The sequence below is a fragment of the Lissotriton helveticus genome, chromosome 4_1 (genome assembly GCF_964261635.1).
Source record: "Lissotriton helveticus chromosome 4_1, aLisHel1.1, whole genome shotgun sequence".
Lineage (NCBI taxonomy): Eukaryota > Metazoa > Chordata > Amphibia > Caudata > Salamandridae > Lissotriton > Lissotriton helveticus.
The window spans coordinates 464,014,818-464,035,851 of NC_136063.1; the positions used below are offsets into that span (position 1 = coordinate 464,014,818).

Sequence of the window (21,034 nt, forward strand, 5' to 3'; positions counted from 1 at the left end):
CCAGTGCCTGACCACGCCGCTTCTGCCAGGAGCCGGTAAGTTAAGACGACTGCGGCGGGGGGAAGGCCACATGTGCCCGACGGCGGCCTTGGGTGTGTTAGAGCCGCATGAGAGGAGGGGGGCCCGGGGGGTCCCCCCAAGCCCCAGTGCCGGTGCGAGGTGCCATGATAGAGCGGCCCGTCTGTCAGCGGGCCGCACCACCGATGGGGGCATGTTCATTCAAGGAGCCCAGATGGCTACCCCGCCCCCAAGTAGTTTTCCGAGCCAGATGGCTCCAGGAGGGGCAACGTTATATTTAAGAGCACCCAGCAGGGCCCAGAGGTCACCGTTGTGCAGGGCCCATTTTGTCCTGGCCCTTCAAGTTCTTTAGGGGACAACTATTATTTTTACGGCCTAGAGGGCTCCACCGTGCGCAGTATTGTCCTAGAGCCTAGAGGGCTCCCACGTTTTGGCGCTTTGTTGTTCTAAAGGGCCAGTGAGAGCCCATGTCACAGTTTTGATTCACAGCTGCCCAGGAAGTAATGGGCATCTGCACCGTTTAGGTTTTTCTTTCAAGGGACCTGTCTTTGAACTCAGGAGTGGGACGCACTCCTTCGCCCCTACTTTGGTCTTCCCCAGCTGCGCAGCACTTAGTGCCAGCTGCAGCGTTTAGGCCCTGTTCTTGTCCTCAGCTGCCCAGCAAGTAGTGGGCAGCTGCAACGTTTAGGCTTGGCGCAGTGGTGCAACCTGGACTTTCACTGCTTAAGGCAGCAGCCCTGACTCTGTGGACATAGGGCATTTGAGCCCCTTCCTAGATGGCCAGTTGGCCAGGGGGGTTGTTACATTTATAGGGTGCAGGCCCTAATCTGGTTTATGTGCTAAATGTGATTTATGTGCTAATGCTTTGGGAGTTAGGAAATGTACTGTGTATACTATGTTTTGCGCACTCCTGTGTTTGATGCCTCTAGATATGATTTATGCATAGGAGGTTGTTTTACCTGTTTAGGTTTATGTTAAGGAGATTCCCTTTGTGATTTACGCACAGACTGTTGCAAGTGCAGTGATTATCAGTGTTTACTGGGTGCATATTCTATGACCTATTTTTACTTGTATGTTTATGATTTAGTTCACCTTGACCAAGTTATCTATTTTTACCAAGTGCTGATGCTGACAGTGGTCCATGTGGCCCTGTCAGGTGTACATAATCCTTTGTAAATATTGCCCGTGCCAGTTGGCACAATGTATATGGTGTGATTACTATCTGATGTGTTTTGAGAATACAAAGGCTATATTTGACATAATTTGCTTTACACATTGCCTCCGGGATAAGCCTTACTGCTTGTGCCATGCTACCAAGGGGGTGAGCAGGGGTTATCTTTGGCGTGTAACTCCCTTGCCCTGACTAGAGTGGTGGTTTCTGCCTAGCTTTGGCGCAAGCCTCAGCCAACCAGAAATCCCATTTCTAACAGCAGGCCTAGTAAATAGATTCAATGTCCCTCAAGTAAGCTCAAATGCTGTTGTTTGCTATGCATACCCCTTCTGACCCAAGTCTGTTAGAAGATCCAGGGGGAGATCTACTGGCATTCTGGTTGGTCTCTTTTGGATCCACATATCCTGATTACCTCTTCTGCACCTCATGGCAGTGATGGAAGAATGCCCCCTGAAGTTCCTGTTTACCCATTTAAGTCTGACAGTCTGGAAGCTGAAGCGTTAGGCCATTACGTTAAGGGTATTTCTTTGTAAGTGGTTCTTGCGTTATAGCAGTACTGAAAGGCCAGCTACTATCAAGACCCACAAAGTGCCATTGAGATGATTCTACACATGGTGATTTAGCAAATGGCGGCCTTCCACCCTTCAGGCAAGGGCATTTTACTGTAAATGTGCCTCATTGTGACCCGGCTCTCGCACAATTCTTTCATTGCACATTATAAACTAGTCACCTGTACCTTGACCTCATGGCCTGGGGCTGCTGAGCTGCTATATTTTCTTCTCTGTAGGCATGATTGGTTTCAATGATTTTCTGTTTTGTTGATATGCATTAAATTGCCATGTGTGCAGCAGGTAGATGGTGTTTTGTCTGTTTTGTATGGAGCACCATCACTTACTATATTCATGTGAATTAAGGACTGTAATGAGGAAGAGGGATGAACCTGTAATGCTTGGATTACTTATCGATAATTTTGATTACACTGATCCTTCTCTTCTTTGTCGATTCCTGGAATGAAAACCATGCACACAATATATAAGGTTTCATTTAGAATTACGAAAACTGATTATTATTGTGGTAAGTTCTAGTGGTGAGGTCTCTTATTCAGTTTATAGGAAGGGGAGACGTTAAAATGCTGGTGGTTCACTAATATGATCTTGTCTAACTGGGTAGGTCACCCTCTTTGGTGAAGGGTTGTGAGGAGGAAGAGTAAAGCTGCTTGAGATGTTGTAAAGAAAAATGAGTACCACAATATTGAAATGAACAAAGGGACCTCCTTACTTGATTGTCATCAACAGAATATTTGATGTTTTTGGGAGAACGGTGTGCAAGGACTATTGACGCTGCATAACCCACAATAGCAAGTCCAAAACCTTCAATGACTACATCTGACAGAATGTTCATAGGTGGGGCTCGGGGTGCGGGTATTCTGTAAAGACAAAATAAGATCTAGTAACATAACACATAATAACACAACATACTACAACATAACATAGCGTAAGATGTCTTCTAAATATTTATTTACATACTCAGCCAATTTTAAACGTGCTTAATGGTAAATTACATATGGTTGTTATGTTACACCTACTTAGGAAAGAAGCCTTTCTATATCTTCCAGGTGAACCTCCCACTTTGTGGAGACTGGAGACCCCTGCTCAAGATATCCAATCTGGTGTTATCTCCCCCTTGAACATGGAAGGCTAACAGAAATATGCAGCAGCATTGTCTTTTCCAGCTTCTTACCCTTTTTTGTTTTCAATCTAGATTTCTGACTAGCTATTCAACTGCCTATGCACTTCTTCCACCTTCAAACACTATACTTCATGGTTGCCGAAATTATCAATCCTCCATTCTTATTTTTCTTTATATTTCTGCACTTTTGACACGGGGAATCACTACATTCCTATTTACTTTCTTTCTAAATGTGGGATTCCCAACACTATTCTTAAATGGGTGCAATTTTATCTCACTAACGGCTCCTTTTCAGTATCCTGTGTTGTACGGTCCCAAACTCAGTGTTTTACCTATTTGTATTCTCTGGCTATTCTAATCCTTTCGCTTCCATTGTCTCTTCCTGTTTCCCTTCCCCCTAAGCTGATGACTATCACATATAGTTCTCATTTTGTTACTTGAACATTTCTCTTCGTAATCTGGCCACTGCTTGTCTTTCTGATGTCCAAAACTGATGTTGTTGTATTCCAGTAAACGTATCCCTAACAGAACTGACAATGTCTTCTTTATTGCCATCTCACCTATAACTATTCTTCATCCTTTTCACTGTATGATTTCTATCCAGGTCTCTACATCAGCTTGAAATTTTGGGATCATTTTTGACTCGTAATTGAGTTTTTCCAAAAACTCTAATCTGTGCTCAAAAACTATTGCTTTTATCTAACATTAGTAAATTCAAATATTTTATTCTTTTTTCTCAAACTGCTTCTTCCAAGGTAATTTTATTTTGCATCATCTATTGCCCTTCATCTTATGTCGGTCTTCTCCAATATGTCCTTACACCTCTTCAGTCTATTCAAAACTCCAGAAGCCATCTTCAATTTCCATTGACTACGATACTTACTGTTATCTCTGTAATGTCTTCAAATGCGTATACTCACTTGCTCCACTTTATTTATGTTCATTGTCTTTCTACACACATTCTGGCTCTCTTCACACTGGTGCACAATTCTGTCTTTCTGTCTCCCAACCTCCGTGTCCTTCTCTGACTTTTCATTCTTTAACACATTTTGCTCTATGATTCTGGAACAATTTTCCTATCTCTATTCACTCTGATCCTACTCTGCTTGGAGGGAGCTTTTATAGGAACACATGTTGACTGTGGCAGAGTGAGGCTATCTTGTTACACCATTTAGAAACATTCATCATTACTGAGAGTTCTACTGTTTAATTTTAATTGTATTTGAAGCAACTTGGATAAAGACGCTATAATAAATCAATAAATGAATAAAAATATGAATAAATAAATAAACAAACATCCGTCATCCAGCATTTGGTTACTCCAAAAAGAGCACAATTGGTGTTTAGCATGGATACATACCCAGACAGAATTCCTGTAGTCCCAGAAGCCACTGGAGCCAGAACGCAGTCACTTTCTCATCATTCAAGACGTGGTCTACTGGTTAGCACTTCTCTAGAAGACGAAAGGACTTTACATAGCTGAAGCCGAGAATTGCCCTGATGAAATTAATTCTCGTGGATGATATCAAAGAGGATTTGGGTTAGTATGGGGAAAATCAAACAGTGTTGTGAGTGTCAAAGCAAGAATGGCCCCATTTGCTTCCTTGATGCCTCTCTGAGGAGGCAGTCACTGAGGTAAGGGTAGAAAGGGATTTCTGCAACTGCCAGAGAAAATGCAGTCATCAAGGCGTGGATCTTGCTAAAGTCTTTCAGTGACAGCAATGAGACTAAAACCCATATGCTGTCCTGTCAGGCCTCGAGTTTGAGTGCCTCAGTGTCTTGTACATTAATGATCGCACTTGAAAAATCCAACAATTTGATGTTCGTCATTTATCTGGTGCTATAATTATCACAGGTTTTGCCCTTAAAATGGCAAATAAAATGGGAATGTTTACGTGTCCCTAAACTCATCTTGTATAACTAATTGTTATCAGGCAACACTTCCCACACAGTATTGCTCAGTGTGTTGTGTATGGGTTGCAATCCAACTGGATTTCCAATTTGTATTAGTACATTGACTAAGTCATTGTACCGGGGGGGGGGGGGTTAGAAATACAACCCCATGCGATTCTGGGGGAAAGAGATACCCACAGAGAATGCATCATTTGGTGCCAAACTACAGGGTTCAGGTTATCAAGATCCTTCAGCAGTAGTTTTTGATGACACACAAAAAAAAAGAACATTACAGTATTACGGAGACAACCAATGGAATATTGGTTATTTACTTCAGATTAAATGCAAGCATCTGTTTTTGTAGGCCTGTCAAGCTTAACTCATGAAAAGGGTATTCCAAATTTGTAATTTTTGCATTTTGGATTGCATATTTATAGAATCTGTTCACTAAAAATGGGTGTACTACCTATTGTAATAGGTATAAATTACGGGGGACCGGGTACACAATGCCTTCTGAACAGAGACTTCTCTGCAGCAGGGTGTGCATTGACATTTGTCGTAAATGAACATGCTACGTATGTCTTTGACAATTTTTTCCAATTTGTGGAGTTTGAGGCTGTAGATTCCAATACTGGGAATTGTCATGGCTGTAGACATGCACCAGTACAAGCATACTATCAAGCTTATTGTGACTTGGAAGTCCATTTGTCCTATCAAGAACTTCAAAATTGGTACGGCATTCATCTACCACATTTACTACAGAATGCCAGTATAGGTCATCTATGTAAAAAAAAGGAGGCACATGGGCTGTATTGGCTGGATTCACACAATTTCTTAACCCAGCAAATTTACTGACTAGGGATGTAGTACAACAATTAAATCAAATAGTAGCTTTTTACAGGTGACATAGACAATACGTACTGCAGACGACAGTTGCCAGAGCAGCTCACATAGCACCTGTAACACATGCACATGTTGCGACAGGCTCCAGTCTCAGAACCCCTGGATCTTTGGGCAGGACCACAAGATATGAGTTAGTGACCTCTCCTCGCGCATCCCCGCCTTTTGAGTTTTAAAAAACATCACTGGTAGACCAAACAACTCTGCTCCAAGCGGCCAGTTCCAGCTTCAATTCCAATGCTTCTCACACCCTGCTAGCTCCAGCTTTGCTGCAGACATGGTCATACCCAGGTCCAAAACTTCACCCTTACCAGAACTGTCCTAAAATTGGGATCCAGAACTTTGGAAGTTTTTGTTTTGTTAGTATTGTTTTTCCTACTTCTGCTTTCCATGAGGCTCCTTTCTGTAACCTAAGCTACAACTGGGAAAGTCACTGCGGCTTCAAGAAATGATTGCTCTTTTCTTAATGCTTTTAAGAAAGATGTGAAGGACCAACCCCTCATATCAACTCTCAACAACCAACCTTTCTGGTCCATTCCTAATGCTGACACAGATTCTAATTTACTGTTAAAGTCGGCCCAGGATCCCGGCTCTGTCAGAGGTAAAGTATAATGTAAGGGGTGTGGCTTGGCGCCCGACAGGAAAGGCGGCGCCCGGGTGAAGCTCCTCGGTCCATCCAGGCAGCTTCACGTTCCTCACACTGCTCCAGCAACAAGAGCGCAGTGTAAAGGCGTCGGAAGATCAGCGGAACATTCTAGGACCCTCACTGTGTTTATCTGCAGCAATAAAGATTACTTTTCCGGCACTGTAAGTTCTTTCGGCAGCGCCGCAATCTCGCAGCCACCATTTTGATTTAGGTTCATGCCGCGGCGCTCTCTTCATTGTGGAAGTGACTGGACATGGACATTATGGACTGTCCTTTAATGCTTCTTCACAGCTTTCTTTTACATTGTTCAGGCTCTAAGCGCTTTACTGACTGAATATGTTTACCAGCAGCTTTTGCATAATTGATCTAAGAGGAAATCTGAGAGGAAATATTTGTGGCAGCCATTTTGTGGACTCCTCGTTTCACATGCGGCTTATGGGAGTGCATAAGTTAATTGGAAGTATTTCTTTTTCTTCACGGAGACAGCCATAAAAAGATACATGTCTTCGCTGGTCGCCCACTTCATTGACTTTTTTGAAGTGAATTCTTCTGTTCTATACTCAGTTGTCACTGAATCCATAGCTCTAGTATTTTAGTTTTTTATTTGACTTTTCAGTCGTTTCTTCTTTTTCCTTTCCTATAAAAGGCGCTGTCTCTACGCAGGCTACTACAAAGCATATTTTCGTGAAAAATTGAAAGATTTTCACTGAGTTCTCCAAGCTAGAGGATTCTTTGTTAACTACATCTTTAGGCACTATGGCAGCCATGGACCCCTCAACAGTACCGTCTGGGAAATCTATCTCTAAACGCCTAAAACAAAATCCCCCTTCTCCGCCTAAATCAACTTTACCTGTCTCTATGGAAATATTGTTGGAGGAAATTCGGGTCTTGCGTCCCTTTATGGAAGAAACCAACACAAAATTACAAATCCTCACTGATAACTGGTCACAACTTGACACAAGAATCACCGCAGTTGTGCATAATATGTCTTCTGTCAAAGAGTCCTGTACCAAGGTTTCTCTACTTCAATCTCAAGTTTCTACTTTCCAGCGCCAAGTGGAGGACCTCGAAAATCGTAATAGGCGTAACAATCTAGGCATTTATGGCCTGGCAGAAGGAGTGGAAGGGTCTGAGCCTCTTACTTTCTTTAAATCCTTTCTCCCAAAAATACTCCACATGCCAGAAGGCATCGTACTTACCATTCAAAGGGCTCATAAATTGGGCCGCCTTTCCTCAACTGCCTCATCTGCTCAACGACTGAGAGGTGTTATCATGTACTTCCTGGAGTACACAGATCTGTTAAAGGTGTTATCAGCGGTTAAATCTTGTCAACGTATAACCTGGTAAGGTTCAACTCAATTTTTTGCGCAGGATTATGCCAAATCTACTGCAAATAGAAGGAAGGCCTTTCTCAATGGGAGAGCTGATCTCTTATCAATGGGTGCCCGTTATGGTCTCTTTCACCCCTGGCTCTTTAAGGTCACGTACAACAACAAAGCAACATCTTATGAAGATCCGCTGCGTCTACAAAGTTTCATAAACTCTCATAAAACAGATGCTATGGACTCTTCAGGGCCTTCATCTTTGAATATTGGTTGACTTTATGTATTCTCTGATTTTGTAATATTTCCTTCGTTACTCTAATAGGCTGCCGCATCTCATTTTTATTTTTTTATTTTATTCATTACGTGTTCTGCAACTTTTTATTGTTTTCATCTCCACATATGTTCCATCCTTGTGACGTGCTGACCCCTGGCCCTCCGTTTGGTTGATCCTGGTTGTACCGTCTGTTCTGTGTGGCTCCACCCCTCCCCTTATCTCCCTGAAACTTCCTCCTGTAGGTATGTTCTATTTTACTTTTTTTGGTTCTTAATATGTTGTCTTTTTTCATTGTTTTCCCCTTTATCCTCTCGCTTCTACCTTTTCCTATTCCTCTTTTTCTTCTTTAGACTTTCCTTCTCTCTTTCTTGTTCCTCTTTCTTCTCTTTATACTTTTATCTGCAACTGTATTCTTTTTCATCACTTTCCCTTTCTCTCTTTGCTCGCATTGTTGCTAGTAATGTTAGGAATATTTCCTATGGCCTTTTTGTCATAAAATTCACTATTTTTCACTTACTAGATAGTCTGATTTTTAAAATTGTTCATTACATTGTATGCTTCTTGTTTAATAATGTTACCTCATTTCAGTTTAATTCAGGGTTACTACATGAAATATCAAAGGTTTAAATAACCCTATTAAAAGACAGCGAGTACTATCCCATTTAGCAAGATTAAAAACCGACATTGCCATGTTACAAGAAACTCATTTGTCCGATACTGAAGCCTCTAAATTAAAGAGATTTTGGGTAGGCAATGTATTTCCTTCTCCAGCTTTGGGTAAGAAAAATGGTGTTTTAATTCTGTGCCATAAAAAATGTAATGTTTTAGTTATCCATCAAGAAATTGACTCAGATGGTCGCTGGGTGATTGTTAAATTGCTTATAGATAAAGGATCATTGATTCTTTTTAATGTTTATGCTCCACTTTTGTTGATAATATGTTCTGGTTACAAGTATCGGATAACTTACTCTCGTTTGATGATGAGTATATAATTTTAGGTGGTGATTGCAATCAAATTTATGATCCCATTCTAGATAAACTTCTCCAGTCAAATTTGTAAACACTAAAATGAATACGCAGTTTACCTCTACTATCCACCGTAAATCCTTTATTGATATTTGGAGACTTTGTCATTCAGATCTTCAAGAATACAGTTATTTCTCCCCCCCACATAAAACACAATCCCGCATTGATTATCTCTTTTTAAGTAAATCTCTTACTCAACATGTTATCCATTCAGAAATAGGCTCTATTTTGATTTCAGATCATGCCCCAGTTTTTGTGGATTTTGATTTAATTCCACTTTCCCCATCAGCTGGTAGATGGCAATTTAATAACTCCCTACTTGCAGACCCTCTCTAGCCAATTCAGTTATTTTGCCTTGGAATTTTGCACTACTAGTAAGGCCCCTGACTCTTCTCCAACTATGATATGGGATTCTTTTAAAGCAACCTTCACAGAAACCTCTTTAAAGGATCTCAATTCTGCTAAGATTACCTTCAATAAACTATCCCCAGAGGCTGCAGCCTCTTTTCTCCTAAAAAGTAGCGCCCAATACTATGGAGGCCAAATAAAATGGGGAAACTCTTAGCTAATTATTTAAAAACGCGTTGAAAAAGAACTAGAATTGCCTCTATAACGAATTCTAATGGGGAAACTCTTTTTAAAGATTAAGATATTTTACAAGAATGTGTCTCCTTTTACAAAAACCTTTATACTCCTGAAACACAACTGCTTTAATCTGATATATCCTGATATATCCTCTTATTTCCAATCAATTAATTCTCCTCCTTCTCACCATATTGACTTTGATTCGCTAGAAGCGGATGTTACTTTGAAAGAGATTTCCCACGCTGTTTCGGCATTAAGACGGGGCAAGACTCCTGGACCTGATGGTTTCACCATTGAATTTTACGAAGATTTTTTGAAACTTCTTCTTCCGAACCTTCTTCTCCTATTTAAGTCCTTTATTGCAAATGGATCTTCCCAAGGAACCTTCCAAGAAACCATGATTTGTTTAATCCCTAAAGAAAATAAAGACCCATCTTTTTGTAAAAATTTGCGTCCCATTTACTTAGTTAATACAGACTATAACATTTTCGCAAAAATACTTGCCCTACGCATTGATCCCATTTTACTTGAACTCATTGGACCAGAACAATCTGGTTTTGTAAAGGGTCGTCTATCCTCGGAAAACTCCAGGGTCTTTTTTAATGTTCTTAGTAAAGCCTCATCCCTTGATTACCCACTTGCCTCTATAACTCTAGACGCTGAAAAAGCTTTTGATAGGATTGGTTGGGATTTTATGTTCCATGCTCTAAAATGGATAGGATTTCCTCCCAAGTTAATCTCCTTAATTTCTTTATTATATTCTGGTCCAAAAGCTTCTATCTTTGCTAATGGTAAAGTCTCACATTACTTTTCTCTCTCCAGAGGAGTTTGCCAAGGCTGTCCCTTGTCCACTTTATTGTTTATAGTAGCGTAAGGGAAAAAAAACCCACAGCGAAACAGTTTCAGGGGACAGACTCAGGCAGGGGAGGGGGAGATCGATACCACGATAGTCCGCCCATCTAGTCCAGATTTTGCAGTGTTATGCTGGGCATCCTCGGGCCTCGAAAATAGCAATCTCAGACCCCATGCATTTATCTAGTGTCTCGATTTACTTTTAAACTAATTTTGCACAGCCTCCTGACGCTATGATCATTTTGTTCATGAAGTTTCAGGGATGGAGCACTCCTTTCCACGTATAATTTCTTCAGCCAGTAATTGCTGTTGCACCACGCCCATTTATTGTGTTTACCTTTATATTATACTGCTGTGCTTGCCAAAAATTGCAGAATTTAGTCATGTCATTGTAGAATGCTTAGAACATTGGGATTACTAGTATCTGGTCAGTTGGAAGAAGGAACTCGGAATCTTGAGGCTGAGGGTATACTCAGCTTTGAAGTGATTTCCTATTGTATGTTCTTTTTACCTTCATGTTAATAGCAGCCACAAGTGCAGTTTGATTACTAAAAACACGTACAGACTTCAATTAAATAGTTCAATTTCAGTACATTGACTGGTACTCTGTAGTTTATATCTTGAATGGAAGTTCAGTGTAAAACAGAATAAAGACAATTGTCAGGGCAGCAGACGGTCCATAAATACCATTATATTAACTTTAACAATATTCATTGTTTACAGGCAAGACTTTATATCTTATGAATATACAATAATCATTTATTTTTTCAAAACTATCAAGTGCCCTATTCTCATGCATGACAAAGTCAGTCAAGTCTTAGCAAAGAATTGCAATGTTTTTAAGAAATGAAAGTAGGTGTTCAGAAATCTGATCTTACAAAGTGTTACAGGTAGAATAACAAGGGGTTTCTTACAGTATATAGACATGTGACAGCAAATTTTGAGGAATAGGTCAATATAGTTTACATTACCCTCTCGGAATGTGTCCTAAAACATCAAGGTCATAAGAATTCTTCATATCAGCAAGGTAGCAAGCAAGAGAGACAGCAACCATCTATGTAGTTCAATACAATAAAGATGTAGTGAATATTCAAGTAAAAAAGGACCAAAGTTTCACAATGAAAATACCTAGCTCCACTTCTGCCAGTTTATGCGTACATTCATTTATTTACTAACAAGCCTCTTCTAATGGCTATACATTATTAGTCAATGTCTCACACCCAAAGTTGACTGAATTCTAAATGCATGCCTAGCTCAATTTGAAAACTGATACCAGTCCTCAGTGTGTAATATCTGTATTGGGCTCTGAGGCTCAATGTAGGGTTTTGTTCCCTCTTTAGAAGGAAGGTGGCCCCTGTAAGAACTAGTTGCACGCTGGTGGCCACCTTAAACAAGATTGCTGTAGTATATAGGGAATATAGTGCGGAAGACATTGTGATGCGAAACGGTCAATTAACTGAGGGAGTGTTGATCAGTGAAAATGCATGCAGAAAACCCATGTACCACGCTGAGATAGCAGATGATCTTGTGATGGTTGTCTTGCAATTTCTATTACACACAATTAGACGTGCTTCCAAGATGCTGTGTTTACTGTACCATGCTGAGGCCTGTATACTGACCCTGAAAGAGCTTGGGAGTAGTTTGAAGGCTCTGTGATAATGATTGATTGGTACCAGTAAAAGCAATCCTGGGTTATCAAACACACTGATAACATCACGAGAACCAATGGTGCAGGAAGGGAACATGATGATGTGTAAGCCAATTTTTCGTGTATTAAAAGGAGGGAAGCTTGTCACATGTACTAAACCCATTTAACTATTTCATAAGGCTACTGAATAGCTAAATGAGTTCAGAATATCATGAGGAATTGCAATTTGTAATGGTTGTGTTCAGGGCAGTCTTTCAAAATAGTGACTCCTTACAGTATTTATTAAGGTTTTGCAACTAAAATCCAGCCAGTTTCTTAACAGGATCAGTAAAAAGGGTAAACACTGATCTAAGGTGGTGTTGGGCTCACCAGGAGTACTTACATTTAGATTTCCTATTGGGCTCAACCTCATCTCACGCTCCTCCTGTATCAGTGATAGCACAAAACGACCAAACAATAGCTCAGATTTAGTATAAATGTATTGTATAACAATGCTAGTATATTGTGATCCTGTTCTAGTTAACTTTTACATCACTTTTGACACGCTTTCCAATTATAAATCGAGATCAGCCACTCACATTTTAGGCATATACCTAGAATGGAAAGACATTTCCCCCACCCTTAAGAATAATGATAGATTGACATCACCCTTAATAGGGGGAGTGTTGCCTTTGGTTAGGGAAAAACATGCAAAGTAACACATTCTAGTGCTTTCAAGGGGCACTTTGCACTGACTTTACAGCCACTGCATGAACCTTGTCACTCAAAGATGATGTAAACTCAACATCATGACAAACACCACTCACAGAGAGCCAGAAACTGTACTTATTGGCAGTGTGAGCATGCAAGAGTACATCATGTACAAAACAAAACCCAGAACTTGTTTAGCAGATCATGGCTGAAGCTGTCTCAACCTGTAGGGAGATCTCTGGAAGAGATATAGGATCACCAATGCCCCCCGAAACGGTGCTTTTTCTAGGTGTGCTAAATGTGTCTTCACATTTTTTTCCAGGCTGCAGGAGTGTAGCAGGCATGTAGAGGCAACAGAGTTCCCTCATTTGCAGAGGGTTGCACCTAATCTGTACAAAGGAAATTACAATTAGGGTATTGGTCTGGTGCTACAGGATGGCCATTAAACATAGTATCCCATTCAGTCAAATTAACCTCTCATCTGCTGCTGGTCAATAAGTTCAATGTTGTATACATTCTCCCTCTTGCCTAACTATTTTTCCTCATGATTATTCTTCAATGAATGAAGAGCGGGGCAGGGTGCTCAAGCCAACATGCGGCTTCTGTGCTCAGCGAAGGCAGTTCCACAGTCCTGTCAGGGCAGGAGGGCCATCGGGAGGTTTGGTCAGCAGGGTGGGGCACACTGTAGTGACGTCAGTGTGGCTGGAGGAGACCTCAGGGGAAAAAGTGGTCCACTGGGGTCCTAGGACACTGAAAGGGCCAGGCCTATAAGTTCTGTACCTACTAGAGTATCACAATCCAATGTTTTAGCAGCATTGAGGGGAGAAAGTTGTAATTAACGCCAATCAATTCCACAGGAATTTCTCTGCATACATAGTAACCTCAGACAACAACGTAAGGTTAGTTAATTTATTATAAAGCCAAAAATAACTGGACATAAAGACATCTCAAAATGAGAGTGTAAAAATACATAGGAATCAGCATAAAGCCAAATCTGTGAATCCAGTGTAACGGATGTAGAGTAAACTAAACAATTAATTCAAGAAATAGGATCAGAAAGCATGAGTCCAAATGTCCCTGCATCGAAGGTTTCTGGAAATAAAGCATCAATCTATCCCTAAACTAGCACTAAATTGACATCCCTACTTAAGCATCTTCAGGGACAAAAGATAAAAAGTGTCAGCATGTGGAGTCTTCCTAAGAAGTCTCTCCAACATCGATGTGTCGGATAACATAAAGCTATCGAGACACAACTCGTTCTAAGAGGCTCTCTCTCAGAAGGTACAAAGAGAAGGGGGCACTATCCTTTCTTGCAAAGTCCCATTAAAGGTAAATTTCCATGCAACCGCAATGTTCCTTTTCTCACCATTTCTATCCTTGGTTCCCAAACCTTTTCCTGTGCGAAGGACAATGGCCTTCCTTTATCGATTCAGACCAAACGATGTAACTTTTTCTCTCCTTACCTGACTAATAAAACAAAGACTTTATTCTAGCTAATGTGAGCACTTCTTTCACCTGCAACGCAAAACATGAGAAAGAATGAATTTCACATCACACATGAAATTCAACCATTAATTCTAAAGTGAGAGTTTCCAGAGAAATATATATTTCAGGCCTACAAGAATCAGCTAACATAAGAAAATGACATGTGAGCTTGACGAAATTGCATAAGAAATTAAGGCAAGGGGAAGAGATGGCATGGTCTAGTGCGACTGGCCTAATGGTGGCATGGGAGAATGGCATCAGTACCCGTGGAAGGCCTAGTGGGGCCTCCGTCGTGGTTGGACCATGTGGGTCTTGTGTGGCCCCTGGTAAAAAGATGGAGCAATGCATACTGCATGTATGATGGCATCAGAGTGTGCATGATGCTATGCCGGACCTAGTGAGTCTCCATGGATGGGACGCATAAGCGATGAGGTCACTGAGTATGATTGGGAGGTTGGTGAACTGTAGGAAAGGGACCTGGTATAGTGGGAATCACGAGGTGACAAGCTAGGGGAAGGGGTAAAAAAGCTCAAATGGTATTAACAAGGTGTGGAGAAAAATCGATAGAGAGTTGAAAATGTTTTACAGAGAGAGGAGACTACGGAGCATTGTTCAGCCGGACTTCAAATTTAAAGTGGCCATTTTCCCAGGGGTGATGCCATGTATTTGTCTGCTATGGGTATGGAACCGTATCTGCTGCAGTAAACAGAGGTGGTGATGGGCTGGGTGTACGATGGTGGACAACAGGGCGAGGCCAGGAGCTGCGAGGCTGCAAGGGGTGGGGCAGAAAATCTCCATTGAGTTTTTCCGAGTGGCGTTTGATGAAAGTTTTTTTCTGGTTTTCAAGTGGTTCATATAGCTGTGAGGGGAGATAGAAACCGGTTAACACTACAAGTTGTCAGTACTACATTTTGCGCCCTTCTCCAATGAGCGATTGAAGGCAGTCGATCATTGAGGTATGTGTAGCCTCGTTCCCGGCCTGGCTACCTGCCAATGACTACTCAACACATGGGGCTTAGCATTACACGTGTTTATTCTTCTGTGTGTATCTTCTAACTCGCAATACACAACATCTCCCCCTCTGTTAAGTGAAAAATGGCAATGAAAAATTACAATTTTTACAAAATATATATAAATATACAATTAAATCTGTTCAATTCATCTTTTTCGCGGTACAAAAGGGGGTGGTGATGGACGGAGCATATGATCCAATCAAACACTCACACCCAGTCAACAGATCTGGGTTTAATCCATCACCGTTCTTTAGCCCACCCTGCCACCCCAGTTCAGACATGGCCATATGCAAACCAGTCTGACCCTGTGCCTCATGGGAACAGTCCAGCCCGAACTGCCAAAGCCAGGTCTTCCCTGGACCGGAAACAAGCTTCCTAGGACCGGTTTCTGGCATTTCAGCCGTCTTCAGCCAGGCTTGCTTGAATCCCGTGGCAAAGTGAGCAAGGGACTCACGTTTGAGCATACCTTGCCAACTTAGGGGAAAAAAAGGGGATGATGGACGGAGTGTTTGAGCAAATCAAACACCTCCAGTCAACTGATCTGGGTTTAATCCATCACCATTCTTTAGCTCACTCCGCCACCCCAGTTCAGACATGGCCATATGCAAATCAGTCTGACCCTGTGCCTCATGGGAACAGTCGAGCCCAAACTGCCAAAGCCATGTCTTCCCTGGACCGAAAACAAGCATCCTGGGACCGGTTTGGTGCCAAGGTGAGACCAAGTAACAATAGGTGTCGCTTATATCTATTACCCCCCAACCCCTCCAGGACATGTAACAGAGCCAGACGCGGCGAACAAGGAAGCTCCCAACCCAGCGCTTCTGATAAGCAGGAAAACACCCACCCCAGAACCTGTGTAACAAAAGGCAGCTCCAGACCGTATGCAAGAAGGTGCCCTCTTCTGAACCACATCGAAGACACTCGGGGGATACAATCATTCCTGCTCTCCACAATTGCACCCTAGTGAAGTACACCCGATGTAGGTATTTAAATTGAATCAGGCGCAATCGTGTGGCTATTGCCGCCCCCGTGGACTCGCTAGTGCCTCAGCCCAATCCTCCTCCTCTAGGTCCCCTACATCCTCCTCCCAAGCTGTCTTGAGTCGCCGCAAGGTTGCGGAGCAGTGGATGATCAAGGTCTGGTATATGCGGGAAATCTTGCGGTCCGGCAGCTCCCCCATAAAAAACTTTGCTTCTATGGGGCTGATGTCGGGGAGGGACTCCAGGCCCTCCAAGCAAGGCGCCAGCGCATGCCGAAACTGGAGATACCTAAAGAACTGGGAGCGTGGCATGGCATATTCATCTTGCAGGTCTTGAAATGATTTAAGTGTTACATCCGACATCACATCCCCCAGAACCGAGATGCGAATGAAATCCCAGCCCCTAAAACCCTACAGGGCAGGAGGCTGGGGCAAACGTCCATTGCCCCAAAGAAGAGTCTCTCTAGTCAGGACATTCCACCACCGCATCCTGCGCAGGGCCTGCCTCCATACATGAAAACCGCCTGTGTAGCCGGGGGCAGAGTCTTCCGACACGGTGCGGAGTTCAATCACGTGTGTAAAGAGTGACTGCCCATGAGCTGCCGCTCAACCGCATAGGCTGGGTCATACCTATCTGCGTACAACCATTCGTTAAGAACCAGCAAGTGTGCAGCTTGGTAGTAGGAGAGAACAGATCAACAATAAAGAGAGAAAGGGTATTTGCCAATAAAGGTAGGAGAGGGACTCCCTGTCCCCTTTGATATATCAGTAAACAACAATAAGGGACGTGATTATTATACAGGGTGTGGGATTAAAAAGGTCATTTTTTTAATCCCACACCCTGTATAATAGTTTTTTCACCGACAGCTCTCCTAATTGGGCAACAGGTGCCTTCCTTTTTTTTAATAATATCCGCTACACCCCAGAATAAATCACGTAAGTGGGTAGTACCGGATACTTTTTAAATTACACTTACTTCTCTCCTTTTCACATATAAAAAATTGAATCCAGCTCCACTGTAATCAGGTGTCGCAGCACACCTGGATGGCATTCGGCTGTCTGGGTGGGACCCCGATGATGAAGCATGTCACCAACTAGGTTGGTGAGTGAGGGGTCTTCTAAAGGACAAAGGATGTCCTTCTCTTGGATTGTGGTTAACACACAGACCCGCCTCTATTGAGTATTGGGTGTATCCTCAAGGTGTAACTCCCTTATTGTTGTTTACAGTAGGAGAGAACATCCGTTGTTGCTAGTCCCCCGTGTACGTAGATAGGAAGCATGTGCGCAGATCCACCCTAACCGCGCCTCCCCCCCATAAAAACTCGCCCAGTGACGAGTTAATTTGCCGGAACCATAGGGGTGGAATCTGGTAGGGATGATTTTGTAGCTGATAAAGAAGACGAGGGAGCGCCACCATCTTAAATATAGCTGACCAACCATAGATCGTCAAGGGCATTCGCGACCACACCTTGAGATATTCTTTAGTACGATCCCAGACCGGGGCCAAATTTCGCTCCCTGGCTACCGCCGGGACATCGGATAAATAAACTCCCAGGTACTTCATCCCCCCGTCTCCATTTGTAAGGCTGATGCCCATTCCCCCACCCCGGAACCACCCGCCAGGACCCAGAGTGTGGATTTACGTAGATTGCGTAATAATCGCGGCCCCGATCTATCCAGATCTGTAAGAAAGAACAGCACGTCATCCGCGTACAATGCTATCTTATCAGTAAGTCCTGGTGCCCATCGAAACCCCTTAAGTTGAGCATCTATTCGCACCCAGGCCTCTAAGGGCTCCATAGTGAGCGCAAATAAGTAGAGGGAAAGATGGCATCCCTGGCGGGTATCCCTCCGGATAGGGAAGGAACAAGAAATAGCCCCCCCCACCCGCACTGAAGCCGTTAAGGTAGAATACAACAGCTGCAAATAAGCCAAAAAACGCGGTCCCAGCTTAAGCCTCCGCAACAAGGCAAACAGGTATACCCAACTCAGGGAATCGAAGGCCCTGTCCATATCTGCAAGCAGTAACGTCGCCGACTCCCCCATCCGCCCATGGACAGATACGGCTACATGCGCACGCCTAATATTGTGGCGGGTCGCCCTCCGAGGCATGAACCCTGCCTGGTCCGGATGGCCTAGAGTCGTGATATGTGGCTTGAGTCTGTTGGCCAAAGCCTTGGCCAAGATCTTTGCCTCGGTATTGAGGCGAGAGATGGGGCGATATGATGCATGCTGTTCCGGAGGCCTACCCGGTTTGTGGAACACCACTATCTCTTTGTGTCTCCAGTCTGGGGGAAGCAATCCACCCTCCCGCGCCTCCTCCACCACTGGCCGAAAGTGTGGGGCCAACTGCGTAAAAAACCTTTTGAAAAATTTGCAGGGAAACCTATTCGGACCCGGAGCCTTCCCCAGATTCAATTCTCCCAGGGCCACACCGAGTTCCTCATCCGACAGGGGCCTGTCCAATTGCTCACGCACCTCATCCGAACCGTCTTAGGTGGGAGATCATCTATGAATTTCGTGCTAACCGCTTCCTCTAGGCACTCTTTGGGAGAGTATAGATCCTCAAAGTACGCGCAAAGATAGCAGCAATAGCAGAGGGTTCTAAAATTGGTACTCCGCCCCCCCCCCCGCCCCCCGTGGTAAGGGCTGGGCATGAAACGTGCCTTGGCACAGACGGTGAAGCATTTTGCTCGATTTGTCCCCCCATTGACAGACCCTACTGCGCGTCACCAGCCACGCCTGACTAGCCTCATCTAGCAAGAGTGCAGTGTACTGCTGCTGAGCTAACACCAACTGGCTCCTGGCCGGTCCCCATCCACCTCCCTGCCCCTTCGCTCCAGCGCCTCAATATCCGCCTCCCTACGCACCAGGTCCCTCTGCCTCTCCCTCCGCGTGGCCACGCACCAAGAAATATCCACCCCCCGCAACGTGGGTTTCATCGCCTCCCATAAAACTGCCGGTGACTTGACTGAACCTACATTCACTACCAGGTAGTTATCTATCTCCTGGAGATCTTGTTTTTTGGCAACGCTTCCACAGTCGGGAGTACTAGGGCTGCGAGCCAACTTGTGTTCACTCATCAATTCTGTCGTTTTTACTGAGCTGGAAATAGCGTTTTTTAAACATTTAAATTTTCATGTGCTAATTTTCTTGGGGGCTTTTAATCAAATTGTTTTTAAAAGGGAATTGATACTAGGCACACTGACACCTTTTCACGCTGCAATCTTCTTCTCTTAGCCTCGCCTAGCCGCTTTTGTTTTCGCGGAAGGCGGCGGCGGGTGCCATCTTGGGTGTGGGCTGGGGCTGCGCTCTAGTCGCGCCGGCCTCCCGCCCTCCCTGACTATTTAGCTGGGAAAGTTTCGCCGCTCGCTGCCTTCAGAGCTCTCCCTAGTCGGGAGTACTAGGGCTGCGAGCCAACTTGTGTTCACTCATCAATTCTGTCGTTTTTACTGAGCTGGAAATAGCGTTTTTTAAACATTTAAATTTTCATGTGCTAATTTTCTTGGGGGCTTTTAATCAAATTGTTTTTAAAAGGGAATTGATACTAGGCACACTGACACCTTTTCACGCTGCAATCTTCTTCTCTTAGCCTCGCCTAGCCGCTTTTGTTTTCGCGGAAGGCGGCGGCGGGCGCCATCTTGGGTGTGGGCTGGGGCTGCGCTCTAGTCGCGCCGGCCTCCCGCCCTCCCTGACTATTTAGCTGGGAAACTTTCGCCGCTCGCTGCCTTCAGAGCTCTCCCTAGTCGGGAGTACTAGGGCTGCGAGCCAACTTGTGTCACTCATCAATTCTGTCGTTTTTACTGAGCTGGAAATAGCGTTTTTTAAACATTTAAATTTTCATGTGCTAATTTTCTTGGGGGCTTTTAATCAAATTGTTTTTAAAAGGGAATTGATACTAGGCACACTGACACCTTTTCACGCTGCAATCTTCTTCTCTTAGCCTCGCCTAGCCGCTTTTGTTTTCGCGGAAGGCGGCGGCGGGCGCCATCTTGGGTGTGGGCTGGGGCTGCGCTCTATTCGCGCCGGCCTACCACCCTCCTCACGCTCTATATATTGAGTACTATGACTAAACGGCGCAGCGGGCTGGCGCAGCGGGCGCGCGCCGAAGCCGCGCCAAAGCCAAGCCCGTCTGCGCCCGTCCGCGACCGGACACGGCCCAGGGCCACATCCCCTGGCCCCCGACTGCTGTACTCATCCCGGTATTTAAAAAAGCTGAATTCCGGTAAGATTTGTCAGACCTGTACTACCGCCTCCTTGACTGTTGCGACGGGCACTCGCCCCTTTATGTGCCCAGGCTGTAGCTATCAACTTCCCCAACCTTGTCTACCAGCCCACCTTGAACTAAATTATGGCACGCCACATGTCGTAGAGAACACTCCTCCGCATGCCTGTCGAGCAGCGCTTATTAATACGCGCTCACTCCCATGTCATAGCTTTCACATTAATGAGTTTATTGTCACCCATGATCTGGATCTATTATTTGCTACTGAGACCTGGGCAGATGCCGGGTCAGGTCCGGATTTTCGCGATGCCACCCCGGATGGATATAGTGTCGCCAGACATGATAGGCCTATAGGAAGAGGTGGGGGCCTTGCAATTATTTACAAGGATAAATATCGCACCACACTCGACCCTATAAACTCGGCTAACTGTGAATCAGCTGCGTTTGCTATTAGCATTAACCCCAAGCAGGCACTAAAGGGTATAATACTTTATCGACCCCCTGGCCCCCGTAATTCTTTTCTCTCCACCCTTTCTGACCTGAGCGACAATGTCATATGTTCCGATAAATGTACTATATTGGGAGATTTTAATTTTCATTTGGAAGAGCAGGACA

General features: G+C 43.9%; 1 protein-coding gene across 2 annotated transcripts in view; it reads right to left on the minus strand.

The window, feature by feature from the left end:
• Positions 1-21,034, minus strand: part of SLC26A7 (solute carrier family 26 member 7) — a 699,592-nt gene that overhangs the window by 172,106 nt on the left and 506,452 nt on the right. For both annotated transcript variants that reach the window (XM_078687052.1, XM_078687051.1), the window contains exons 6-7: positions 11,351-11,433; positions 2,468-2,615 (exon numbers count right to left, since the gene is read on the minus strand). In XM_078687052.1, coding sequence (XP_078543178.1) covers positions 2,468-2,615; positions 11,351-11,433 — 231 coding nt within the window. The remainder of the gene's footprint in view (positions 1-2,467; positions 2,616-11,350; positions 11,434-21,034) is intronic.